Source organism: Haplochromis burtoni, unplaced genomic scaffold (assembly GCF_018398535.1).
Source record: "Haplochromis burtoni strain Fernald_Lab_line unplaced genomic scaffold, NCSU_Asbu1 Contig_938, whole genome shotgun sequence".
NCBI classification, from domain to species: domain Eukaryota; kingdom Metazoa; phylum Chordata; class Actinopteri; order Cichliformes; family Cichlidae; genus Haplochromis; species Haplochromis burtoni.
This window is the reverse complement of record NW_024583299.1, coordinates 998-28,996: the sequence shown is the minus strand read 5'-3', so window position 1 is coordinate 28,996 and position 27,999 is coordinate 998. Positions and strand designations below refer to the sequence as shown.

At 46.8% G+C, this 27,999-nt stretch overlaps 2 protein-coding genes across 8 annotated transcripts; both read left to right on the top strand.

Annotated features, from left to right (window-relative positions):
* ncoa4 (nuclear receptor coactivator 4) lies at positions 1–10,789 on the top strand. Of its 4 annotated transcripts, none has more exons than XM_005951340.2 (11): positions 1–159; positions 3,546–3,669; positions 6,411–6,551; positions 6,632–6,720; positions 7,015–7,123; positions 8,337–8,417; positions 8,492–8,617; positions 8,703–9,392; positions 9,474–9,755; positions 9,840–9,938; positions 10,017–10,789. In XM_005951340.2, the coding sequence occupies exons 1-11, from the start codon at positions 122–124 to the stop codon at positions 10,020–10,022; spliced, it is 1,785 nt and encodes a 594-aa protein (XP_005951402.1). In that variant the 5' UTR covers positions 1–121; the 3' UTR covers positions 10,023–10,789. The 4 variants fall into 4 exon arrangements, with proteins under 4 accessions (XP_005951402.1, XP_005951401.1, XP_005951403.1 ...); XM_005951339.2 differs by having other exon boundaries at positions 8,489–8,617; XM_005951341.3 differs by lacking the exon at positions 1–159 and adding an exon at positions 184–1,136 and having other exon boundaries at positions 8,489–8,617.
* A 6,047-nt stretch (positions 10,790–16,836) lies between these two features.
* Positions 16,837–26,790, top strand: LOC121811841 (inverted formin-2-like; the record flags this gene model as incomplete). Of its 4 annotated transcripts, XM_042216146.1 has the most annotated exon segments (12): positions 17,148–17,859; positions 18,398–18,514; positions 19,701–19,862; positions 19,950–20,211; positions 20,424–20,539; positions 21,595–21,754; positions 22,117–22,150; positions 22,238–22,379; positions 24,666–24,798; positions 26,324–26,454; positions 26,543–26,604; positions 26,697–26,790. In XM_042216146.1, coding segments are annotated over 10 exon segments (1,263 nt in total), but the record flags the coding sequence as incomplete, so codon positions are not given.
* Between the last annotated feature and the right edge of the window lie 1,209 nt (positions 26,791–27,999).

Below are 27,999 nucleotides of genomic sequence, written 5' to 3'. Positions count from 1 at the left end.
CTATTTCTCGCGACACTTCTCCGCCCTCTGTGGTTCTTGTTCCTTGACGCGGTGGTGACATTGGCTTCATTTTCCGGACCGTTGTTCTGGCTGTCGTGTTGCCGAACCGAGCGGATCATTAATGATATCGAAAGGGAGAGTCCACGGTAAAGGTTCCAGGTGAGTGCGGCGACACGCGGAGCTCGGAGCGGCTCCCCGAGGAGCTGTTAGCCGTTAGCTCCTCGGTGATCCTTTAAACACGCAGTTAGAGTCTCAGCCCGAGAGAAGCTGGTTGATTGTGTGACTCTGATTAAACTGTGTTGTTGCCGCGGTTCGGTATAATTTCTGTCGAAGGTTAAAGGCGCCACATACGCTAGCCGCGTTAGCCGGAACACTGTAACCTCGTTCCGAAATGTTAAAAATAAACTCGGAGGGGTCAGAGGTCATCCTTTTTAATTTAATGTGTTAAAATGCTGCTCCGTTCGCTTGTTTTACTTTGTATGAAATTCGTTTTTACATAATATGTATTTCTGGGATCCACTCTGTAATTCGGCTTAACCCAAACACGCTGATGCTTACCAGTTGTTACAAAACGTCGTCCTAAAGTCACCCTGGAAGTACTTAATTTAACCAAAGAAGGTGCAACAGAGGGAAGAGTGTGTGCGGCTGTTGTGTCAGCTGTGCAGATTATTGCGCGGCACACAATATTCTCCGGACTTTGGCTGCGCTGTGTCACGCTGCCGGTGGTTAATATGTCACGGATATCAGCTGCACTCAGCGACCCCATCGTCGCTTTATCTCGGCCTTTGGAATGTGTTCAGCGGATCCGCCTCGGTGCCCCCGGCCGGCCCCTCCCTGCTCTGGACCCGAAGCGGGGGCCCCTCGCCAGCCCCTCGACTAGTGGTTACCCAGTGGTAAGACTGGGTTCTCTCTAAACCACGCCCTCGTAGAACTGTTCCTCCATTGGCTTAGCCTCCAAGCCTCCGCTCTGTAGCTTAATGTGTACGTGCCGGCCGGCAGGCAGTAATGGAGGGCTGTGGCTCCTCCTCCCGTGAGCTGTGGAGGAAAACACCAGAAACGCCGGCTCTGAGCGAGACTCCCTGCGGCTGAAACGGAGCTTTACCCCTGCAGTTTTACCGACACTGAGTCAGCATCAGGTAAAACCCCGCGGTTTACCGACTGTATTCCACTCTGCATGAGGCGGTGGTTATAAAACAGGAACCGAAAGAGACGGACTTGTGCTGCATTCGTAATTGACGGAGAAATTGTGTATTTTCTTATGAGTTGGTTCCTCGAGGCGCCCTTTAACTGCGTGTCAGTTTCATTTATGTGACAGGTGACGAAGAAAAGCTTCCCATGTTGACATTTTAGTTTTTTTTCTTATTCCTAAAGGAGCTGCTGAAAGCAGCAGGAGGCCCTGTTGGTGCTGGTAGAGTGCACGGAGAGCTGGTGTTGTATTTACAGCCTGCAGGAGCGCTGACACCACAAAATCAATCCCTATAATGCAGTCATTTTCATTTCACTGGTGACAGACTGTCAGTGTTCTGACTGCATTAACTGATCAATCAAGTCAGTACCTGCAGGTTCAGGCATGCGGTTGATTTACAGTAGAAGAAATGAGAGCGTGTGTGTGTGTGTGTGTGTGTGTGTGTGTGTGTGTGAGAGAAACTTCCTCAGGGGATTTATTTTTTCTGCAGACAAAGAAATAAATTCCAGCACTGCTCTAAAAATAGAGCTCGCTTCCTCAACCATCAGTCGTTATTGATGGTAAATATCAGGAACTAGTCGGTCTCGTTCATAGTTCTTTAGTTCACCTGCCAGGTCATAAATAAAGTCTGGATGTAACAGGTTCTATATCATAATGTCAGTCAGCTAAGCCCACAGGTGTTACACATTATTACACACACAGGCTTTGATCCGGCGTGTTTCCTTCAGCTTTTAATAAGTTATGTCAGTAACTGAGTTTCCATATGAAGTTCAGACGTGTTGTGAAGGAAAAGTTAACGCTGATGAGAAATGATCAGTACCAGCTGTTAGCCTGTGTTCTGCTGATCAGCTGATTATCACACAGGAAGTGGGTGAGAGTTGAGCTGGGGTCAAAGGTCACACAGTGAGGGTTATCAGCTGCAGACAAGCGTCTGTTTACAGCTGATACTAAGACACTGCTGCACCCTGAGACCCCACCCCCTCTAACAGCTGATTAACAGTTCACTGTGGAGGGTTTCTGCACATGCTCAGGAATGCATGTACTTTGTACTAATAATGCCAAACAGAGTATTCCTGTAAAGTACTTCATAGGGCTATTTAAAGTACTTTAGTACCTTTTTTGTGCCATGGACCGGTTTATATCTGACAATATTTTCACGGACCAGCCTTTAAGGTGTCGTGGATAAATACAACAAAATAAAGCCAGTACCGCTACCGAAAAAAGAAGATCATAACACACGGGAAAAGACCCAGGGACACCGAGTTAACGATAAAAACCAAACGACTCACGGACCAGCCCGGGGGTTGGAGACCACTGCTTTAGTGTCTTTCATTACTTCCGTGTGTGTGTGTGTGTGTGTGTGTGTGCGCGCGCTAGTGATGGGTTAATCTAATTGGTTTGTGGCGAGCCGCGACCCTCTGACCAATCATGGAACACAATGCTGCAGCGTCCACAAACAGCTGATTGAACAGGAGGAGCTTCTATGGAAAGCTTTACTGTTGTTGTGTGAGTGACTCAGAGGAGCCGCAGAGCTCGCTGTGTGACCGCGGCGGCTATTATTACCCCCTGAGGTCACGAGCGAGGAAGATGATGGTGTAGAAATAAAGCGAGGTCCTAAAGCGTGTAATCCTGAGAAGGGCTGGGCCATATCATACCATTCACGGTAATACCGGTGTAATGTTGGGCAACGACAAGAAAATGAAATTTGGGTAAAACGCACATGGCGGAAAAAGCATGGCGGCGAGAGCAGATCGTTGAATGAAACGATGAACCAGAACTGGTTTGTAAAAATGCTGCAGCTTCACTGGTGTGGAACTGGTTTAGCTTTCCTCCGTCAGATACACAACAAAGCACTATTTTTGGTAGCGCATGCTAGCGGGCCGTCGTTATTACCGTGTTGTTTGGAAAATACGGCGCACTTAAAATCATCCTTTGATTTTTCTGAAAGTCGACAGAGCCCCTTATAATCCCGTGTCCTTATGTATGAACTCTGGTTGTGTTTACTGACCTCGAAACGATTTTATGTGCACGGCGCTCGAAAATCTGTCAGATGTTTCAGTACGACTTTGCTGAGCTACGAACTCTTACATGTTTATATAACTTTAATGCAGATAAAAAACAGCTGCTTGTTTAAGTGGAAATACATTGATGTTTGTTTTGTACTAATAAAGTTGTGGAGTTGTATTTTGTCTCGTGTCGATTATATCGTCAGTTATATCGTTATCGCAAATTTTCAAATGTATGTCGTGATAAATATTTTTGGTCATATCGCCCTGCTCTAATCCTGAGCACACTTTAAAGTCAGTCGTCAATTTCAGTGAAATCACCGTGCTGTCTCCACTTCCTGTTTTCTGTCCAGGATGTCGCTGGAGGTGCTGGCGGTGAGTGGCCTGAAGCAGTGCCAGCAGGCCCAGGATCAGCTGGAGGATGCCATCGGTGCCGTGATGAAGGCGGAGCAGCAGCTGAGGGAGAATGCCAGAGAGGTGAGTGCCTCCTCTCTCTGAACAGGAAGTGCTTTAAGGCGTGATAACCCCAGTGTCACATGACCAGCGCAGTCAAGCCAAGGTATTTATTTTAAAGCAAGAACAGGAAGAGGCCCTTTCAGCAGATCAGATAGTAACGGCACAAATGTGTTCGACATGCCACGACACAGGAAATGCGTTGGCAGACTGAACCAAACGATTCCTGTTCAGTCGATCAATAAAGTTTGTGCCCAGCAAGTTGTGGATTAGAACAATTGATCAGTGATCAATAACTGAACTGCTGATAAGCTCACGTGAGTTTGTAAAATGTTTTCCTGCTGCGCTGCAGATGGGAGGAAGTGCAGGTCAGCTGATTCACAGGAAGCTCGTTGCTGAAACCTGGATCAGCCCACACGTTTTCTACCTGCTGTCCTGATCAGTGCGTTAGTTACCTGCCACCAAACGGAGCTGCTTGAAACTTTATTGACACTCAGATCATTTTACGGTGAAACACTTGTCCTGCTAAACTGCTGCGACCACTCAGCTGGCTCTGTGCCACGCCCCCTGTTTTTCATATCAAACCGTGAATCACTTGAGCTTTAAACACCTGAGGATTTACCTGTTGAGACCAACCAATTGCAGTTAGCCATCATCATCTTCATCACTGCTGACTCGGCAAGGCTGAAACCACCTGAAATCCTGCCTTTGTCTGCAGCTGAGCCACAGGTGAGGGAGAGGAAGAGGAGGGTCAGGGCGAGGTGGGTTATAAAGCCTGCAGAGGAGGTGAGAGGAGCTCAGAGGAGGTGAGAGCAGTGAAGTGCGACGTGCTGGACTTCATACTTTATCTCCAGGTAAAACTTCAGGCTCCGGCTCAGGTGTGCGTCCATGCTCGTTGGTTAGGGACTCACAGCTTCATTATCGGGGTTGGATTGATCTCAGCTCCGTGATGTTTTGTTTTTTTCTGTGAGATAAACTTTATTTAAACTGAGCAGAAACAACAGGACAGGCTGTTTTACTTTAACCTGTCAGCTGATCCACCTCCACAGGAAGGGGGAGCTCGCGCGTCCGTGTGAAAAAACTTTATTAACAAAAAGCTTTGTTTACGCTCTGATCACATGACTGTCCGCAGCGCTGCGAGGCTTCACGTTAGGACTGGGCAATATATCGAGTTTTTAAATGTATCGATATATTTTTATACGAGATATGACAATATCGTTTATATCGATATAGTCTATGTTACGTTATGACTATACTTGTGGAGCTGCAAGTTTGCCTCTTTGGTCCACTTTTGTCTCTACTCGGCCTCGCCTCTCCTTCACTGAACACAACTCCCCCATCGCTTCACCTGCAGGCAACGACAGGACGGACACGGCAGCTGCTCGGTAAGAAGAAAACATTTGGAGATTATTTTAGTGCTGTCAGCGTGACGTTAACGCCATAACTGCATTAACGGAGCAAATCTGTTACCGCGGATCGCCCTGTGCGTGGAGGCTGGACGGCGTTAACGAGCTAACCGGGCTAATGCGTTGACGCCTAAAATCCTTTAATTTTCTCAAAAATCGACAGTGTGCCTTATGTATGAATTCTGGTTGTGCTTACTGACCTCGAACAGATTTTATGTGCTACACGGCGCTCAGCAATCTGTCAAAAATGTTTTAGTACGACTTTGCTAAGCTACGGAGCCGCACTGCCTGATGGATTGTTGGAGCATTACGGCTGCGAGGAGCCTCGCGGAGTGATACGTACTCTGCTTGAGCGTAATGTTACCGTACTATGTGTGTATAAGGACCAAAGACGGCACCTGTTAAGAGACGTGGTTACGAAGCGGATTTCAAACTCAGGCTGTCGGTCGCGCAGCAGCTGTGAAATCTTTGTTATTGTGCTCGGCGTCTGTTAGTTTACATTTTGACTGCACAGTTGTGAGCTTTTTGTTATGCACAAAAACAACATTGTTTTATTTCATTTATGGAGAATTATTATTTAATAAATGCTGATCATTTATTTCTGAGTAATTTTTCATCTACACCTGCTCTGCAGGTTAATAAAAGTGCCTGTGTGACATCTGGGACACAGCTGTGACTAAGAACTCTTTTTGTTCTTACTTTGACTTTAAAAAAATATCGAGATGTATATCGTATATCACCATCCAACTAAAGAATATCGAGATATGAATTTTGGGTCATATCGCCCAGTCTTACTTCACGGCATTGTCGGTGTTTTAGATCGATCTGTCTGCTGGGGAGAAGGGGCGGAGCCTCACTGCTTCTCTGAAGGCTGAGCTCACGGTCACTGTGGGCATGGAGGACTCTGATTAGCCTGCAGCAGTTTAAACCTCAGCCTCAGGTGTCTTTGTTCACCTGTTTTTACTGTACAGCTATAAATCTGGACACACACACGCTGACCTATCACCTCAGAAATGACTCGCTCTGAGTCACTGTGTTTAACTTATCGTCAGTGGAGACTTCTGGTGAAATTTGCACTTAGAGGAGCAAACGTATCAGAGCCTGCAAGGTGAAGCTCGCACCAAGGACAACATTTAGTGAATTTGCAGTGAAGCGCAGCCGAGATCCCAGATTTCAGACCATAGAGACCATATCCTCCCTCCCCACCTGCAGGCATCACATGGTTTAAAATAAGTGTAAGATGCAGAAATGAGCGCCTGTTGGTTGTTTTTTTTGTTTTTCTCTGGAAGAATCTGTTTGGTTACTGAACATTTCACGTTTAGGTGTTGCTTAACACGTCTCACCTGTGCGTCCCCTCAGGTGCGCTCGGAGTTGCAGAGCTGCGTGAGCCGCCAGCAGGAGGCGCTGCGCTGCAGGGAGGTGTGGCTGCTGGGTCAGATTGAGCTGCTCGAACAAGTGAAGACGGAAACTCTGCAACAGCAGCTGCACCAGCTGCACCGGGTAACTGGGGGCGGGACCTGTTTACCTGTGTTGACTGTTTGTTTACCTGTCTGCTTACCTGTGCTGTGTCTGTGCTGCAGCTCCGAGGTCAGTTTGACGTGATCGCCTACCAGCTGCAGAGCTCCAGCAGCAACGACCTGAACAACCAGCTGACCAGCTGCATGGAGAAGTACGGGCGCACAAACACATGCACACACACAGCTTTGTGGGCGCGTTCACACCTGAGTGGTCTGATCCTTGCTGGTGCTCTCACCTGTTGGCGTAGCTGTCCCAGTCTGCACACCCTCAGTTAAGGCATGCAGTCAGGATTTCACTGTCTAATGTGATTACATCTGTGCTAAAGGCTGATGTAATCAGATTACTGACATACTGAGCTGGTTTTACCTGTAGACTCTCACCTGTAGGCATGTGTGTCAGGTGCGGTGCAGTCATGTGATCTTGTTGTCTTCTCCTGTGTGTGCAGGTTGTCCTCTCTGAGTCTCACTCCAGAGGAAACACCTGAGTTGAGTTTCCATGCCGACTCTCGCTCTCTGAAGCAGGCCATCACCTCATTTGGCAGCATCAACGCCCAGGTAACACACACACACACAGGTAACACACACACACACACACAGGTAACACACACACACAGGGATGGGTATTGTTTAGGTTTTATCCGATACCGGTGCCAAACCGGTACTTTTGAAACGGTGCCGGTGCTCAAACGGTGCTTAAAGAATGGAGAACACACAATTGGTCCAAAAACCTCTCATGTTCAGCTGGTTTTTGTAAAAAGATAACAATGTTATTAGCCTTTTCTGCAGCTATGGGGCATATATGGTATCACTCTTGGCTGGAAGCAGTGCTTAAACAATGGAAAAACACAAACTTTGTCCAAAATCCTCTCATGTTTAGCTGTTTTCCACTTTTTCTTTGGTCATTTTAGCCTTTTTGGCCAGGGTGAAGGGAGCATCTGCCATCAAACAAGAAGACAGCCGCATGTAGCTGTGATGGTGTTTGCTAGTTCACCTTACATGCATTAATGTAATAACGTGGTTAGCCTACTCAATGTAAATTACACACGAACAACATGAAGCTACTCACGCAGAGAAGAACGGCTGCTGCTGCATCATCATCCTCATCATTTCTGCTACACTGGCAGGGCTAGGGGCCAGGACTCTCCTCTTTAGGTTCTTGGGGGATGTTGCTAACTCCGGGTCCGATAACAGGCACCACACCCGCAGTAGATGTGCTCGGTGTGAGGTCTCGCAGCAAGCTATCAAATACGGCGCATTTCTCGGCTTTTAAAAAAAACGCTATGCGTCGCCAGGTGTTTCATCAGATTCGAGGTGTTACCTCCTTTGACAGTATCACAGTGTCAGCTTAAAGCACTTGTTGCTGCTGAGTTTGCATCTTTTGCTGTGAAGTACAGCCAGACTTTGACCGCTTCGCCTTGGGCATTTTTAATCTGTAGCTCTGCTCTAAAAGAACGTACGTACCTGGCCCCGCCTACTATCCTCGGAAACGTAAAATGATTGGCTAGAATCTAAAGTGTATCACAGCTCAGGGAAATAAAGCACCGAAATAAAGCACCGAAATGTGCGCTGCTTTTCGGTCTGGTTACTACCGTTTATGTCAGAACCGGTACCCATCCCTACACGTAACACACACACGTAACACACACACAGGTAACACACACACACACACACACACACGTAACACACACACAGGTAACACACACACAGGTAACACACACACTGTGTTAGTGGATGTTTCAGGTGTGTTCTCTCTCCTTCCTGTTTACAGCTTGTGGAGGGTATATCCTCTCAGAGCTCCACCCACCTGAGACCTCAGGTGCAGAGTTGTCCAATCACAGCGAAGAAGCAGGTAAGTTGCGTCCTGGTGGTGATGGCGATAGTGATGAAAGCAAGGTGATGCTGATTGCGTCTCCCTCTCAGCAGATGGCTGAGCCCTCCTCTCTGAGCAATTGGCTGCTAGAATCTCAACCCGCCAACAGCTTCGCTCCCATTGGCTATCAGTCTAGCACAGACCCGCAGGATTGGCTGCTGTCACAGAAGGAGAGTAAGGTGAGCGCTAAGGTGTGTTACCTGAGAACAGGCTCTGACCTCAGGCCGTGCCTCTCACCTGCTTTACTTCCTGTTTCTGTAACAGACTTCCTGTCCCGTGATGGCTTCCATGAACTTCATGAAAGCCTGGGGTCAGCTCAGGGACTTGGAGGCGTGGCTTATTCAAGACCACTCCCCCAACCGGGAGAGAAGCGTCAGCAGCTGTAGCTCCTCCTTCTCCATCGAGAAGATCGACGAAATGGAGCTGTCCGCCGCAGCTGAGGAGGAGGAGCTGAACGACTGGCTTGTTACCCCGCCTACTGCTGCCATGGAGACCATGTCGGACGCCGAACGTTGGCAGCGTGTCTTTAAGCCATTTGAGGAAAGCTGGTCAACCAATGATTGGCTGTCGCCAGTGAGCCGTTCAATCGGCGACTGCTCGTCGTGCTGTCAGACCATCAGCGCAGTGGAGATTGAAAACCTCGGCAAGCTCAAGTGCCTGAAGACCACGCCTACCTCAGGCACCACCTCGCCCACTTCTCCCGCCCCCGTGTCGATGCCAGCGTCTCTGGAGGTGTGGTTGCAGAAGACGCCGCCGACGCTGCAGACCTGCCGCGCCAATGAGCTCTGCTCCGCCTACTCGGCCTGCGTCTGCGAGGAGAACTGCGGCAAGGATGCGCTGAGCCGCTGGCTGCTGCAGCAGGAGGACCGCGACAAGAATGGCGTCCCCAAGAACACCCCGCCCACTGCCAAGGACGCCACGGCCACACCCTTCCACCGAGAGCAGGAACAGAAGGTAAGAGCCGATCAGAGTCAGCTCTGCTGTGACACTTCAGTAAGAATTAGGTGATTGATTAATTGATCAACTGATTGACAGGTTCAGGCCATCCTGGAGGCGTGGCTCCACCCCAGCACCGGCTCCACTCCCTCCAGCTCTCCTCTGCAGGCTTTCACCTCCTCGCTCTCCGGCTGGGTGGCAGCTGAGGAGGAGAAGGCGAGCCGGGAGGAGAACGGTTCCTCCTCGTCTCTCTTCCAGAGCCCCCTGGAGACGGACCTGTGGCTATTTCCACGGAAGAGCCCAGCGCCCGATTCCGCAGTGCCGCCCCAGGAGGAGGAGGAAGAGGACAAGTGGCTGCTGAGGAAGAGGAGTCAAGCTCAGGTGAGCACAGCTGGAGCTGAACACACACGTGGTTTGGTTGCTGCTCGCTTCCGGCTTCCTGACTGCTTCTTGTTTCCTCTTTAGGAACGCCTCGCTGTGGCGCTGCCCACCATGTGTGACTTGTTCTCTTGCATGAAGGTGGGCGGAGACAAAGAGAAGTGGCTGCACAGATCTCCCGTACAGGTGAGTCACCTGCACCGTGTGACGTGATGTGTATGTGGGTCTGTCTGGGTCTGCCTGTCTCACCTGTGTCTCCTGCAGATGTGATGATGATGACGACGATGATGCTTCTTCTTCTCTCCTGGAGTCACTTTATCGCTGATCAGCGCACACGATCTCATCTGTCTAACCGTCGTCGCTGACGCCTTTTTTTCCTTTCTGTGACATCATCATGCAGTGCCGCTACCCACCATTGATCGCCAGTCAGCAACAGCCTAAAGCCCCTTTCAGATGTAGCTGGCCCCGCCCTTTGATTAACGTGGCAGGAAGCAGGATGTAGGACTCTGAAAGGGGCCTCAGCAGTTTCATCAGGTGAAAGTTCATATGGCTACAGAGGGTGTGGTGAGACGTTTCAGCTTCTAATCAATAACCGATCAGTCACCAATCAATAATCAGCATTTAGAGCTGCGAGTGTTTCGCTTATTGTGGAAGAGATGAGGGGGCGGGACTATATGGAAGAGTGTGTGGGGTGTATTTTAAACATAAATTAGACTTTATTTTATAATACGACTGATGTCACTTCCTTTAACCACATTTTTGTTTTTCTAAAACCTGCTGACATCACAGAGACTCACTTCCTGTCTGGCCTGCAGGCTTCCATCCTGTAACGTGGTTTGTTGGCATAAGAGGGACTCGGTTTCCCAGAGTGCTTTGTTGGAAGAAGCTGTGCAGGCTGGTCACGTGACTCTGGTCAGCGATTGGTGCTTTCCATTGCAGCTCTCGTGTGAGGGGGCGGGCGTTATCACATATAGCTGTGGTGTCATCACTTTTTTTCCTGCTGTGATTCTCTACAGTAATAAAGTTTTCTGACATCATCACTGTGTCTGTGACATCACTGTAAGGTACCCGTAGTTTCCAGGTGTATCTGTGTTCAAACTGGCTGTGACACTGAGCCCAGCGCAGCGGTTTGACTTTGTGTTCGATGTTTCTTTAAACAGGACGGAGTAGGGCTGTGCCATATGACCAAAATCTCATATCCCGATGTAAGACATCTGTCGTCCTGACAACGATATAAATCACAAAAATGTAACATTTCCTGTAAATTCTGTGAATCTCGACTTGCGTGAAGTGTTTCCAGCTGGGCGTCATGTAGCTGGAGTCCAGTGTTTTAACTGATGCATGAAACGACACATTTTTAGACATAAGTTGTAACGGCGCCGTTTTCTTTGTGAGTTTTTATTACACGGCGTGCTGCGGGGAAAAGCCTGTTCTAACGTTTGAGTCTAAGCTTTATTTTTTTAGCACCTGGCGGCTCTTTTTTTAAATTCTCATCTGTAAATAATCTGCTCTTTCATGTGATTCAGTTTATTTTGAAAAGTCTCAACAGGATCTTGAGCTTTATTGTGAAAGGTTTATGTGGAACATAAACAAGCGGACACGCGATGCTGTTACCGTCGTTGTTGCTAACGACAACACATAAAAACAGGCGCTTGTCCGTCTGTAGTGTGGTTATATTAAATATAAGAGAAAGAGAGAACTTTAATAAATGAACACAGCCACTACAGTGACATCAGAACCATGAACAAATATGGCTGTAAACAGTTTATTTTGCGACACCACGAAACAAACGACAGCGTAAAATGAAACGATAGACGTTTTTATATCGTCATCCGATATATATCATTATATCGAACAGCCCTAGGACGGAGGCAGCGAGACACTCAGGTACACCTGAGAGAGGAACATGCACCTGTGTCAGCTGATCAGCTGGAACTGAAACCAGTTTGACTCGCCAAATGTCAGCTGACCTGTTCGACCTGAAACTTTTTTATACTCGGACGTGAACAGCTCGAGGCTCGGCAGGCTGCCGGGAGTTAATCGATCCAAATGCAGATCGATACTATCTCATCACAGTCAGCCAGGCTTTTAAATGAGTGAACTTTATTGACAGTAACAGCAGCTTTCACACAGGTGGGTCACGTGATTTAACAGGAAGCTAAATAGCAAACGTACAGAAAGGCAGTAATCAGAAAGGAAGGGTTGGAAATGAGGCTGGTTGCTGATGATAAACTTCCTGTTTACTGCTGCTGGTGAGGTCACACCCTTCATCAGGAGAACGCTGATAGGGACTGATGACATCACTTGAAGCTGGGGGCTACAAGGGACAGAGAAGCAGGGACTCGAATTAATAAAGTTTTTGAGTCCAAGGATGTGTGACCCCTGCGGCGCGTGACTTATTGACCTCTAACATCGCTATCAGTGGGCTGTGGGTGGTGCAGCGCCGACCTTCAACACTGAAGTGATTAAGAGGAGTTCAACGATGTTTGCAACAAGCACGTTTGTTTCAATAAAGTTTGCTCTGGTACAAACAGCTGTTAAATGTTCTGCTCGAGTTCAGAAACACGTTGCTGTCCAGAGCGCAGGTGTGCAACAGAACAAACAAACACCTCAGGGGGAGGGGAGACTGACTGGATAATAAATTTGAGCGGTGTTTCACAGTGACCTTTGACCTTCAGCTGAGTCCATACAGCTGTGTTTGTGTGTCCTTCAGGCTTATCGGGAAAACCCATCACTGAGGTCGGAATTAGCAGGGGTGGGTTATACAATCAGCAGCCATTGTCGACCACCCGAGGGGGCGTGGCCCATCTTGACCTCAGCAGCTGGTGGCCTTGTTCCTGTGCTGCCAGGATTAGTGCCTCGGTCTTTCAGTCCAGACACTGGCTGTGTTTTTCTGAGCTCACGTCTTTTTTTTCTTTTTCTTTTTTTTACTTTTTGGGGTTTTTTTCAGCTTCACTTCTCTATTTTCTCTATTTTCTGTCTCTTTCCTGTTTCAGTTTCAGGGTTTTTTTTATAGGTTTGATCAGCTGTTTGTGTGACGTTTCTCTCAAAACAACAAACCTTTATTAATGCTACACAAGTTAAAATGATGAAAGTTTCAGAGAAATTCACGAGCTGATCCATAAAAATGATGAAAGCTTGAAGCAGTAAAACTGCATGACGGTTGTTACGTGTGACAACATGAATTCAGATTGTTTTTGAGTGTTTGCAGCTTCAGACTTTTAAAGTAAACCTGAGCTTTAATCACAGATCAATAACATAAAACCGCATCAGCCGGGGCCAAAGAGGACAGGAAGTTCACACTGACAGGAAATGACGCTGCTGGTTTTGATGAGGGGGAACATATAGATGCATCTGGTCGATCGGTATGGATCAATAACAGCACTGATTCTTTAAGAGCAAACGGAGACAGAACCATCAGTCTAAGCAGACTCCCTCCTGCTCCTCCTGCTCCTCCTGAAGCTCCAGGGTTTGTGTCCCAGTGTGTTCCAGGAACTGGTCCCACCTCCTCCCATGTTCCGCTTCATGTCTTCATCACAGCTCTTGCTTTGGATCAGCTAACAGCAGGTTATGTTTCTCCTTCTGTTGAACTCTGAGCAGACACCGCCCCCTGGTGTTCCGATATCTATCTTCATCAGGTCAAAGTGCCTCTAGCTTTTGTTTTTTTATTTAAATTTTTATTCTGCTCATGTCTGTGAGGAGGAGAGGAAGTGACGCAGAAGTATCTGAGAAACGGGGAGGGACTTTAGATGAAGCTGCTTCAAAAAAACAACTTTATTGAACAAAAGAAGAAAGCACAAAAAGCAGTAGCTACGTCAGCAGCACAGAGATGACGTCAAATACAGAAGCTGAACACACACGGAGGAATAAAGTGAAGACAGCAGGACAGCAAACATAGAAACTACAGAGGAAGAACAATAAGGTTCTAACTCTTTATGAGTGTTGGTCTGGATCTCATCATCACAGTCAAATGTCTGTGAATATGAAACTGGGCCAAAAAAAGGTTTCTATAGTTGTCCTGTGGTTAGTACGGCATTAGTAATGAAGCCTCTCACTGACAGATCCTTGATGACTGAAACAGAAGTTTAATGAGTGTCCGAAAGTCTCCTTATATTTCAATCGCATCGCTATAATTGTTATTCAGAACCACACGTCTGTCCACCCCTCCCACATTCGTTAAGTATGCCTACTGCTGTACAGTTGAGCTGCTGTTAACTTCCATTAAAGTATATCCGGACATCACTCTCTGTGCCCCACTCTCTGACCGGAGTTTAAGTCCTGAGGGAGCTATCATCCCAGCATCCCAGAGATAACTCTCTAACAATGAGCCTCGTCTTTGGTTCGTCTGCAGTTAGAACGATACCTCATAAAATCATAAAATCAATGTGAAACTTCACAGGAAGCCAGTGTAAGTTAGCTAAAACTGGAGTAATATGATCATGCATTCTGGCACCCGATAAAAGGCATGCAGCAGCATAGGCACAACCTGGGGGAAGAAGTTCTGAAAAAGCAGAAGATTCCTCAGGACGAAGCCAGGTTTCAAATAAAGAAAATCCAGCCCCGATGAGAGGAAAAAGTCATTAAAAAAAAAAGTCTTGTTTGCCAGCGATCTAACATTTAGCAAAGCCATCCAGAGTATAGTCAGATTGTTGAAAGCTGGAACAGATCTCAGCAGGCGAAGATTGTTGTAGTTCACACCACCTCTGAAGAGCCGCACCCAGCTCCGAACAGGTGGGCACTCGGCCGGGGAGTCTAGGTGAGCACAGTGTCCAACAGGACTTATCCAGCAATGACAGGGCAGTCTATAGCAGAAGCGGCCCCAGAGAACATGAAAAGAAGATAGGGTATTTATAAATACGTGATAGCTGCTTGCATCAAGTGAGTGTAAGTAAGCCTTGAGGCGAACACGAATACCGCCCCGTTTACCCCGTCTCCTTTGGTGTTTCCTAGGTGGAAGGGTAGCTGGAAAGTGGCGTAAATGATCAGAGATATCCGTCTGAGTCGAGACAAAGTTCCCTGGTTGCCACTTGAAACCAGACGTTTGATGAGTCAATGGCTGGAGATTCAAAAGAGTTAGACAATCATAGGTAAGAAGTGCAAAGGCGTCAGGATAACACTGAGAAAATAGGATAGCAAACAGTAGACAAAGCTCGAGGAGACGGCTCGCCGAAAACACTGGCGCCATCTTGGCTGATAAGATGGGGCCTGATTATTTAAGACCTTGTATGTGAGGAGCAGGATTTTGAGTTCTGGATTTAACAGGAAGCCAAAGCAGGAGAAATCTGCTCTCTTTCTAGTCCCTGTCAGGACTCTTGCTGCAGCATTTTGGATCAGCTGAAGGCTTTTCAGGGAGTTTTTAGGACTTCCTGATAATAATGAATCACAGTCGTCCAGCCTGGAAGTAATAAATGCATGAACTAGTTTTTCAGCATTACCTCTGTTCTTTAACATTTTGAGAGAAACCAATTGAGTCTAATAACAGATTAAATGCCATGTTGAGGCTGTCATTTTTAGCATCTACATGGATGTTAAAATCACCCACAATAATTATTTTATCTGAGCTCAGAACTAAATCAGATATAAAGTCTGAGAAATCAGACAGAAACTCTGTGTAAGGCCCAGGTGGACGATAGATGATAACAAGTAAGACTGGTTTCTGAGTTTCACAGCTGGGGTGGACGAGGCGAAGCATCAGGCTTTCAAATGAATTAAAAGTCTGTCTGGGTCTTTGGTTGATTAATAGGCTGGTGTGAAAAATTGGTGCCAGATATAAATATAGTGAAATCTACCATTTTTACTTTGTCCCAGGACGGGAGCATTTTTTGAAGACTGCAAACTGGAGTAGAGGAAGAAACACATCCCTGGGAAAACTAAAAAATAATAAACACTCAGCACCTACCATCTGTGGCTTTTTGCCACGCTTCTTGGGACCACAGCGTTGCTTTTTTAGCCCTTTCTGTTGCTGCTGGGTTTCAAAAATGGTGGTTTTGATTTTCGTGAACGAAAGTCCCTCACGACCCATCGAGTGACTCCACCCACCAGCCAAACAGTGGCATGCAGTCTGATGACGTCACACTTTAGTACGTGCTTGGATCACTTAGGTAGGTCCTGAAAAAGTGCATACTACCAGGTACTATGACCTAATGGAAAACTGTGGCGGGCTAACAGCAGGTCCTAGCAGAAAGGTCCACCAGCGGCCATATCTCTCAAGCTCTGTTACATGATTCACACATCAGGCAGTGACATGCTCATTGGATTTAATCCTCTTCTCAACACAATACCTGTGATTTCTACATCCACGCACACCATCATTGTCTCTGTGTCACTCCAGGAAGTTATTAGATTGGCTAGCACTGAGACCACGTCATCAGAACTGAAGAGCTTGTTAGCTTTAGCACTAATGCTGGTCAGCATGTGGCTTCTTAGAGAGCAGAGGTTTGGAAGGAGCTACCGAGAGACGAGGGAATTCTTCTTCATTGCCCGTTCGAAGAGAGCTTAGTCCTGACCTGTCACAACTATGGTCTTCAAACATGGCTTTTTTCAGCAGTTTTTGACATTGTGGTTTCAGTTTGGGTCCTAAGTGATAAGAATAATAAAAAACAAAATAGATCCACTTAAAAAGTTGAGGTATGAAGAATGGAAGTGCAGCCCAATAACAGAAGAAAGCCCGTGAGCTCAGAGAACACAATACAAACATCCTTCTCCCTGCAGGTGTTCCCTTCCAGGAGTCTTACGTCACAGCAGACTCTGTACTTAAGCAGAAGTACTGATGTAACCGTTGTGTTCCTGCCTATAACACATATGTGGCACACACATACTACACATTTACAGCATCTAGCAAAAACATCCACAATGATGACAATATCTGAACTAAAAACAGAAACATCAGTGTGGCTAAATATACACAGCAAAAACTGGAGTGTTAAAATTTCAGGGTTAAAGATGTTAGAGTTGATTTCCACTCTCAAAGTGTCATTTTAACACATTCTGATTCAAATAGTGTTCAGTGTTGGAGTTATTAAACAGTGTTATTCAAGTCCAAGCAAATGAACTCTGAAGAGAGTTATTTAACTTGGAGGCCCCTGGGCTTCTGCCCAGGTAAACCCGTGGATCAATTAATAGTTTGCTCTGCCGGGCCGATTTTCCATGTGCTTCTGCTGGTTACACCGTGGTGGATGCCTGCCGTACTCATTGGAGTATTTTACACAAACGGTAAGTTATTCAAACTTATATAAAATTCACGGTATTCTATCGGCGCAGTGAGGTTTTCTTGATGTTTCTTGGTGTTCGGTTGCTGAAAACGAGCTTTAATAGAGGAGGAGATGTGTCGAAAATTCTATTTAGCCTCCAATGCTTTGCAAGCTCCTTTGACTACGATGACCTGGATGACTGAGAACCTTCACAGACTCCAATGCTAATGTTATAGTCTTTTTACTCGTGAGTGACGGTAGACACTGCACGTGGAAGCGCCGCGCCACGTTCAGCTTTTTCCCTGTTCACACAGACACGTCTTTCTCCACGCCAGTTCATGAGCGTTTTTGCTTCTCTGTTTATTCAGAGCAATTTTTTCACAATTGATAAGTAAATAACATCCCAAAATAATTGAAGAGAGCTTGTTTTAGTCACTCCTGCTTTTACTTTGACATCGTCAAAGGCTTTTACTTTGGAAGGCAAAATCAGAATGACTTGATATTGATATGGTATCACTGTGAAAAAGACTGTGGTTGGAAAGTGTTGATATAAAGTTCAAATAGTATTTGGAAATACGACTTTTGCTTTTAAGAGCATTATTAAGTCATTGAAAGAGTAGTTCAAAAATGAAGATTCACAGGGCTTTTACTTTGAAATCCAAAATAAGATGGCCTTGATAGTGACAGGGCACAATTAGGGTACAAGGCTGTGTCATATAGATCTAACATTAGAGTTTGTAAAAAAAAAAAAAAGCCTAAATTATATGTTATTATGTTCTTAACATATCTGTTAATTCACTCGAAGTTGGCTTTTATTTTGAAATCCGGTTTCCACATCCATTCCCGTAATACTTTGAATACACAGGGAACGTAAAACAAACTGGAGGCTGGCTTGACTGACAAGTGACAGATTCCAGGTAAGTTTGTGTGATGAGCTTCTTCTGTTCCCGGTGAAATACACCTGTACCTGTGGGAGCAGCGGAGCGGCTGAAGCTGCTCCGTCCTCCGTGGTGTTGCTGAGCCGAACCCACCACAGCACCGAGTGAACTGAAGCTCAGACACTAAATTCGATTAATTTTGAAGGGAGTCCGGTTTGGCAGGCACAGCTCGACCTGTCAGCGGTTTTTAGCCACAACTGTGTTTAAACTTTTGAACCTTTGAATCGGAGCATGCGGGTCTGCTCTTATCCAATCACTGTATTGATCCATCAGCACTGAGATCAATGCATTTGTTCTTCTGTGAGGGTGTACCACTGACAGATATATGCGCATGTGTACAGTGAAAGGTCTGTTTAAGTTGTTAAATGATGACAAACACCTGAGCTTCAGGTTTAAAGGATCATCCCTCAGTTTTTCCCGATACTGAAACAACTAGTGCTGAGTTTGTTTGCTGGTCCTTCTCTGAAGACTGAAACCTGCTGCTGCTGATGAGGAGCATTTGTTTCTGTGGTTAAAGTTCTGCTGCCGGGCGTGAGGAGGAGGCCACAGTTTAACCAAGCGATGAAGCATCTGTCCAAAAAGAGGAAGAGTCTTTATCCTGAGCTCATCTGCTGAGAAGGAATTTCTCCACCCAGTCAGTCTGTCTTCACTCACACACACACCCACACACACCTTTACAGGTGAATTTCCTGCCTGTGCTTCTGCTGGTTTACACAGTCAGTGCTCACTTTATTAGGACCATGTTGCAGTGAGTCTGAAAGTTTCATGGTTGTGTTTAATATTCTGAAGCTTTACTGACGCAGGAAGGCTGGCTGGATGGGGGGGGGATTCAAATGCCCCGGGGGAGATTTGAATCCAGGCCTCTGGAAACACCCTTTGACCATGTGACTGACCTACTCCACCTTTCAAGTTTAAAGTTCAGGTTTTCTCACAGCGGCGCGTTAATGTGGCGAGCATGCTCAGCTGTCAGGACATGCACACGCACTGAATACCAGAAATACCACATAGCTGACATATTTCACCCACCACGCTGTGACGTGCAGTCACTCTTCTTCACTGATGAAGACTCTGCAACACACTGAGTGCAGGATTCACGTAGCCTTCAGTCTGATTCATTCACTTTCCAAATCACAGCCACGATAGCTGTGAGTGCTTCGTGTTTATTTTTCTGTTACTGGAGCCAATCATGTGCTTTATTATCAGTCTGTTAATCAGCTGATCCTTCAGCCTGATTCACTGCATTCTTCTTCTTTTTCTCTGTTTCTTGTTATTCATGCATTCCACAGAGTGCCTTTGTCCTGTCTTCCTTCCCTCTCCCAAACTGGTCTGAGCCTGGCTCTGCTGGAGGTTTCTTCCTGTTAAAATTGAGGTTTTCCTTGCCACTGTCACAAAACTTCTTACTCATATGGTTGTTGAGAGTACAAAGACAGTACAGCATCTCAAGGTGACTGTTGTTGTGATTTGGAGCTTTGATTCGGAGCTGAATAAAACCAAGTTAAAACTGGTCCACATCAGAAGTGTACTCGAGCTGTCAGTCAGGAACATAATTCAAATAATAATTTATGACACAACTAAAGCCAAATGGAGTCCAATCACAGTAAAGGACTCTGACCTCCTGAGCAGATAAAGGCGTCCACTGGAGGAGCTCAGTTTGTGACTCAGAGATGTGTTAATGAATGTGAAACTGTGAGCCCGAGGCAGGCTGACACGGGCGTGATGTCATCGCTTGTGTCAGGTCTGCTTGTCATGGACGTTAAAAAGATGATGATGTCATTGATTGTTTGTGATTGATTACCTGTATCTGTTTTAACCCTCGTCAGCTCAAACATCGGTAAAACCTTTAGCCTGTCATCATGGCAACCAGTACCAAATGGGGGGCGGTAAAGGACCAGTTGACCAGAGGCCCCGCCACAGTCACTGACGGCAAGGTGGAGGCCAATCTGGAGAACGCTGACCCCGAGCTCTGCATCCGACTGCTGCAGGTAGGAAAGAAGCAGAACCTCAGGAGTCCTGCAGGGGAAGGAGAGGGCGTCTCACAGCTCTGACCGATGGTCACTCTGCCCCTCCAGGTTCCCACAGTGGTGAACTACTCGGGTCTGCAGCGGCGGCTGGAGGTGAGTAATCAGTCATGGATGGTGCAGTTCCTTGAACTACAGGGTTTGGACCTCCTGCTGGAGGCGCTGGAGGCTCTGTCGGGCCGCGGCTGCGCCCGCATCGCCGATGCTCTGCTGCAGCTCACCTGCGTCAGCTGTGTCCGGACCATCATGAACTCGTCCGCAGGGCTGCATTTCATCCTGGACAACGAGGGCTACATCAGGATGCTGGCTCAAGGTGGGTGGAGGACCAGAAAGTTAGAATGAAGCAGATCTGCCTTAAAACCACCTTAAAATCATATTTACACGCTACCCTGAGCAACAGGTAGACTCAGGTGGCTGTTCCAGCCTAAGCTAAGCAGGTAGCCGGTGTACCTGTGAGGTGAAGATGACGACTCAGAGTCATTACTTATGAAAGCGGTAACTCCACCTCCTCCTATATGCCCTCAGCTCTCGACACGTCCAATGTCATGGTGAAGATGCAGCTGTTCCAGCTGCTGGCTGCTCTTGCCGTCTTCGACCCTCGGGGACACCACCTCGTCTTCGATGCACTCGACAACTACAAGGTATGCTCATGTCCTCGTCCACTTCCTCCTCTCTCCTTATTTCCTTCCTGTCCTTCCTTTTTTCCCTTCCTTCTCGGTCTCCTCTGAGGTGATTTCATGAGATCAGTTTAAGTAATCTGAACTCTGCCTCACGATGGCAGTCAGGACAGTTGGCGCTCAGTCATATAAACAGTTAAATGTTGCTGTAGGTCCAGGTCACTTTCAGAGGCTCTCTTGGCTGATTTCATTTGTTTAGAGGGGCATGTTTACCTGCTTGATGGACAAACCAACAGATGTCGCATGAGCTGGATGGGGAGACATGAGCAGGCCATTTGGGTCGGTTTGAAAAGCTTTATCGGCATGACGTTAGCAAAAGGAAGTGCGAGTCAGTTTCACTTAGTTTCAAGGCTAACACAACAAGCAGAACAGCTCAAACTGAAAGCCACTGGCTGATTACCTAAGTCAGCAGATAGCTCACAAAGCTCCACCACAGCTCCTCGCTACCAGGTGAGAGCAACGACTACGTGGTCTGTGTACCATCAGGGCGTGACTGCAGATACACCACAACAAACAGCTGAGCCTCAGACGCTGCAGATCTTATCGTCCCCGCCCAGCCTGTTCTCACAGGCTCTGAACTTACAGCATGGAATCATGGGATACCACACGTCTGCACACACACACTCGTTTTATTATCTTAGTGAGGACATCTCATTGACATAACCCTTTCCCTAGCTGCTTACCCTAACCATCAAAAATGAATGCCTAACCCTAACCATAACCTAACTGTAACCCTGACACTAAAACCACATTTTGAGCCTCAGACACGTCTTCAAACTTGTGGGGATGGGCACTTTGTCCCCATAAGGGCTGTTGGTCCCCACAAGTATAGTGGCATGCCAATTTTCTGTCCTCACAAAGTTGTCTAAACATAACATGTACACACACGCACACACACAGCTATTAGGAGTGTTTAATCATCACACTTCAGTCAGACTGAAGCAGGAAGTTGTGTTTAATGAAGGTGTAAACGAACTGTGTCCGTCCTCTGACCTGTCACTTCCTGTGTCTGTATTCAGAGCCTGAAGAAGCAGCAGTATCGCTTCAGCGTGATCATGAATAAGCTTCACGCCACCAACAACATCCCCTACATGGTGACGCTGCTAAGTGTGGTCAACGTCCTCGTGCTGCAGGAGGAGGAGCTGAGGAGGAGGCACCGGGTGCGGCAGGAGTTCATCGGTAAAACGAACTGTTTATCACCACTCTGACATCACCCCTGACATCATCATCATGATGTCATTGCTGACATCACTGTTTTCATCATGTTGTAGGGTCTTTACCTCACAACAGAAAGACCTTGATGTGACTGTTGTTGTGATTTGGCGATGTATAAATAAAGTTGAATTAAACTGTTATCAGAGTTATGTGTAGGAGGAGCTTGATATCTGTCACAGTGTGACATCACATCCCTGTACGGAGGCTTTCCTGGAGTCAGGTCTCGCTGAGGGCTCGAGTGTCAGACCCTCAGAGGTCGTCATGGTGTGAGTGTGTCCTGCTGCTTGACCAAAATAAGAAGTGATATATATGTCTGTGATTTTTAGGTCTGCAGCTGCTGAACCTGCTCCCCAGGCTCAGGTACTGGCTTCATTCTCACTTTGCTTACATCAGTTATTAATCAATAATCAATCGTGTTTCCAATCAGTTTCCTGCCTGTGTGTGCAGGGAGACGCAGGACAAGGACCTGAACATCCAGTGTGACGTGTTTGAAGACTCTCTGTCGGAGGACATGGAGGAGATGGAGAGGCTGTACGGAGGGATTGATATGAGCAGCCACCAGCAGGTCTTCACAATGCTCTACACCATGGTAACCACAGTTTAAAGAGTGATGCGACTCAAGCTGGAACGTTTAAACCAATGTTTCCCAACCACTGTGCCGCGGCACAAAGGTGTGCCGTGGAAGATTATCTTATTCCACCCAATTGGTACTCTAAGCCCAGCGGTCCCCAACCCCCGGGCCTCGGACCGGTACCGGTCCGTGAGTCGTTTGGTACCGGGCCGCGAGAGTTGAGGCTCAGGTGTGAAATGTTTAGTTTTCAGGGTTTTTATCGGTTTTCAGCGTTATTTTGTTATCGTTTTTATCGTTAACTCGGTTTTCCTGGGTCTTTTCACGTGTGTTATGAATAAATCTTCTTTTTTCGGTACCGGTACTAGTTTTATTTTGTTGTATTTATCCGCGACACCTTAAAGGCCGGTCCGTGAAAATATTGTCGGGCATAAACCGGTCCGTGGCGCAAAAAAGGTTGGAGACCGCTGGTCTAAGCAATCGGCTTGAGTAATGGGCAGAACAATTACATTATCTTCCACTAGAGGGGAGTACAACTACCTGCTCTAATTAAATTGGTTGCCGACTGCCAGTAAAACAGAAGAACATGAAGAAGAAATTATATAATAGTCATGCTGTGAGTGAGACGACGCAGCACGTAATAGCAATAAATAAATATTTGAAAAGAAAAATAGTGAGTCTGACCTGGGTCCTTGAGAAAATTCCGACCCAGACGAAGGCCCTAGCATTAGTAGTGGTCAGAAGAAAGCAAAAAAAGGGTAGATTGGGGACAAACTTGTTAGTCCAATAATCACACAACTGGTATGTTAACTCCAACTTGAATGGTTGCCTTCTTTCGTTCCTCCACACAAGAAAAAACTGACACTCCAAAAACTCCTACTTCCCCTTCCCGCCTGCGCGTAGCCATGCCCCCCTTCACTGGACACTTGCGCAGTGGGACAGATACATCTAAACAAACTGAACCAATTCTGCTATACATGGTGCGCGGGGAAAAATTATCAATATGCTTTTTGTAAACATTTTTGTTTGGTAGTATGTTGTGTTATTTTTCTAACGTGAAATATGTACCGTGGCTCCAAAAGATTGGGAAACACTGGTTTAAACTACAGAACCCAACACTGCCACCTTCAGAGCGATTGGCGCAGCATCTGTGAAAGTGACACTGCTGGTAGTTCTCTTTTCAATGATAGCAAATAATAATAATGGATTGGATTTATATAGCGCTTTTCAAGGCACCCAAAGCGCTTTACAATGCCACTATTCATTCACTCTCACATTCACACACTGGTGGAGGCAGCTACAGTTGTAGCCACAGCTGCCCTGGGGCAGACTGACAGAAGCAGGCTGCCATATCGCGCCATCGGCCCCTCTGGCCAACACCAGTAGGCAAGTAGGGTAAAGTGTCTTGCCCAAGGACACAACACCAGGACAGAGAGCCCAGGGATCGAACCGGCGACCTTCCGGTTACAGATGCGATTCCCAACCCCTGAGCCACGGTCGCCCCCGCTATGTTCACACTGCAGTCGAAAGCGCATCAAATCAGTTTTTTTAATTTTTTATTATTATTATTATTATTATTTTTTTTTTTTTTTTGACCCTATGCGACCCATCTATCCGATCATGGTGTGACAGTGTGAACGGACAAATCCGATATTTTCAAATCCGATCTGGGTCACTTTCGTATGTGGTGCTGAATCCGATACATATCTGATGTTTCAGAAAGCGACTGCTGTTTGATGGTCACGTCGCATTAAATCCGTCTTTTACGTCACTGACACAAGACAGACGCCAATTATCAGCGCCGAGAAGCCCCGAGAAGACATCGCGAACGCTTCCTGGCCATCCAGTGTAGATGTTAGTGAAACTGTTGGGAAGACAACGTGAACATTTTATTTGTACTGTATAATCTGCAGATTTTGACAGAAATCTGCAACTATCCTTTGAAGCACCGCTCCTCTAAAACAGCAATAAGGATAATTATTAGGTTATCTACATTATTATGTAAATAACAAAATAACTTAAAGCAAAATTGGGAAACGTAAAGTCCGAAGTCTTTATATTAAGGGCCATCAGTCAAACAATACTGTTTGCTCTGGGTCTAAACAGAGCGCGTTGTGTGTGACGTCTTCTTTTGCGCATGCGGCCGCTTTGAGGGTTCACACTAGAGCGCGTTTGCTGTCGCATTTTATTTGTAGTGTGAACGAGCAGACAAAAAAATCGGATTTGATCAAAAAATTGGAATTGAGCATTAACACCTGCAGTGTGAACGTAGCCAAAATAACCTGTCCTGACCCTCTCTGCGTTCAGGTGTCCAGCCATCCATCCTCCGTGCAGCTGCTGTCCATCCTTCAGGCCTTGTTGCTGGTGGGTCCGGACAGAGCTGAGGTCTGGTGTGCTCTGGAGCTGCTGATGGATCGAGCCACCCTGCTGGCTCAGGATGGTAAGTATGAGGGTGCATCCAAACTTTGATCGTTCTCCTCTTCGGATGAGATCCACAAAGTCCTCGTGGGAACTGCAGGTGAGACAGGTCAGGTGATACAGGGATGGTGATGTCACAGCACACAATGCAATGCATTGCGGCGTGACGTCAACTCCAAAGCCCTATATAACCTGCCCAGACTTTGAACTGTCTCAGCTCTGATGTCACCTGGAGGAGAGGGGGGGAGTGGAGGTCCAGCACCAGGTAAGGGTGGGGGTGGAGGGAGGAGGAGCCATAGGCTTTGGAGTTGACGTCACGCCGCAATGCATTGTGGGAGCGCAGCTCCATTTTCGGGGTCTACGAATCAAAACAAACACACTGTGTTGGAACGACGACGACAAGAAACACGCTTAAAAGCAGCTCAAAAGAAAACGGACGGTATAGAGACCGATTGCGTCCAGAGGCGAAGCAGCGGTACTTGAAAAAAAATAGAGTGCATCGCAAATCTGGACCCATATGAAATACGGCAGTGGAGTAAAGACCCAGACGACTTACCGCCACTGTCCTACCCCGATATCTTCACGTATCTTGTTTGTGGAGTAAGCGCTTACACAGCGAACCAGTTTCGTAATTACAAGTCACTGGAGGCGCACATCCAATTTACAAATGGCTGGGTGCAAGATTTGGCTATTTTCAAGCCGCCAAACTCTGAGTACGTCGTCAAAGTAAGTCAGCTGGAGTGCACCGAGTGAAATAGCCATTTTCCACCCCCCACCATAATTAATGTTACACATTTATCATTTAACTGCTAAAATATCGTTATCATATTATATGCCCATAATTGTAAAGTACATGCAAATTAACACATTGATAATCGGGTAAATTATTAACGCCAATTTGTGTCCTTCCTGTCTCATTTCATTTATTGTCTTTACATCAACCAATCAAGTCACTCCATTCTATGTTTGATCGCAATTTCTATAACTTCCGAGACCACCAACGATGATATTATTCAGCTATAAAGTGTGATGTGAACATATTTAGAACTTACCGGAATGAAAATGTCTTGAGCACACCAGCTGATATCTGGAGACGTAACAGAACTTGATATCAGCTCGTCTCACGGCTGCTATCCAGGCTAGACGCCTTCGTTTGGTAATATCCGATACATGAGCTCCTTCATGTTGCTTCCAGGTTGGGAAAGCATAAAAAGACAATCCAAACTTATTCCCGTGCCGGTCGTAAGATCGAACATTGCAGCCGACCACACAGCAAGTACGAACCATGGCTATGCTTTCGCTCCTTACTTAGACCCCCAAAATGGCGGATCGGGCCAAAATCCTTTCCACGCCCACCCCCGTGACATCACGCTCCAAAGCCCTATAGCAGCTCCGCTCCTAATTCAAGCCACACCCCCTGCCCAACACTGCGGATGAAGAAGCTGAACTGGCAGAAACTTCCATCCAGACTGGTGTCAGGTGAGGCCTGGTGTTGGCCCAGGTCAGGTGCAGGATTCATCCAAGCTGACGTCACTCTGTGTCCACAGGCCACGAGTCTCTGTGGACGTCAACATCTTTGGACTCCATGGAGCCAGATTACTGCAGCATCGAGCACCTCTTCAGTCTCCCTCCGACTGAGACCAAGACCAGAACCAAGTCAAAGACGGAGCCCAAAGAGGTGCCGCAGCTTTCTCTGTCTTCACCTTACAGGTGTGGCGTTACACGTTTTACCTTTTTCACATCCACATGTTCAATTCTGTCCACAGGTGTCCTTCATCGACGCCAAGAAGAGCCTTAACCTCAACATCTTCCTCAAGCACTTCAAATGGTGACTGTTCTTTTTCTGAGTCTTGCAGCCAATAAAAACACCTGTGCTGTGACATCACCATCCCTGTATCACCTGACCTGTCTCACCTGCAGTTCCCACGAGGACTTTGTGGATCTCATCCGAAGAGGAGACCGATCAAAGTTTGATGTTGAGGCCCTGAAACAGTTCATCAAACTCCTCCCAGAGGTTTGAGGTTCCGGTGACGTCATCCCAACGCATGGCAGCCTAACGAGTAGCGCTCTCTCATATATGATTCGTTCACCCCGCGAAGTGTCAAAATTATTACCAATTTTTGATAGATAGTAGAGTTACAAGCGGGGTGAACATGGGGAAAAGAGACAAACAGAAAAGCTCAGCAGAAGAACGTGTAAACAAAGGGCCTACGGCAGCGGCATCGCCATCTCGACATGAAGTCAATGCTAGGGCCAATATGGATGAAGGCTCGGGCTTGACCATGATACTGGAAGCATTACGGGACTTTCGAAGAGAGTTCCAAGAATTTAAATCCGACTTGGTCAGAGCCAATAACAGGATAACCGAAGCAGAAACCCGCATTGCAAAGCTGGAAGACCGGGTCCAAAACGCGGAACAGGTGATGCTAAAGATGTTAAAAATTATCAACGAGCAAGAAAACAAAATTGTGGATCAGGAAAGCCGGGCCCAGCGAAAGAATCTGAGGCTGTATAATGTCCCTGAAGGAGTGGAGGGGTCTTCAATGACAGTTTTTGTGGAAAAAGTATTGACGGAATGCCTCGACCTCCCCCAGGGCACAGAGCTTGTATTGAGAGATCACACCGGGCCCTGGGAGCAGTGAGGAACCGAGAGGGAACCCCACGTTCGATATTGATTTGTTTTGCACGTTACAACACCAAGGAAGAAGTTTTGCGTAAAGCGTGGGCCAAGAGGACTGTTCTGTTGAACGGTCAGAAAATATATTTTGATCAGGATTATGCACCAGCTATTCTGCGAAAACGTAAAGGCTACGCTGAAGCTAAAAGAGCTCTGAAACAACAGAACATAAGGTTCCAGACTCCTATCCTGCTAAATTGAGGGTCTTCTATCAAGAGGGAACCGTGCTTTATGCGACGGCGGAGGAAGCAACCGCGGATATGCGGACAAGGGGATTCCAGATCGATAAAGTTGCCCCGAAGCAGACCTTAACGGAACAGCTGTCAAATTTGACGTGGGCGAAGATTGGAAAGTCGCAGCGGTGTGACTCGGAGGGACATAGAGAAAGTCCCAATTGTGAGCAGCTTCAGCTATCTAGAAGGTGCTCTCCCTCTACGACAGGAGACTAATGGAGATATATTGTGCGGCCGCAATGGGTGAGATAACAAATACTTTTCCCTTATTAGATGATTAAGATTGCAGAGAGACTGTGGAGAAATCTCTCTT

Bases quoted from the DNA above. Each gene is read 5' to 3' on its own strand.
- ncoa4 (XM_005951339.2), top strand. From the start codon at position 122: ATGATATCGAAAGGGAGAGTCCACGGTAAAGGTTCCAG. The intron at 3,670-6,410 runs GTGAGTGCCTCC...GCGTCCCCTCAG, and splicing joins TGAGGGAGAATGCCAGAGAG to GTGCGCTCGGAGTTGCAGAG. The intron at 6,721-7,014 runs GTACGGGCGCAC...CTGTGTGTGCAG, and splicing joins CTGACCAGCTGCATGGAGAA to GTTGTCCTCTCTGAGTCTCA.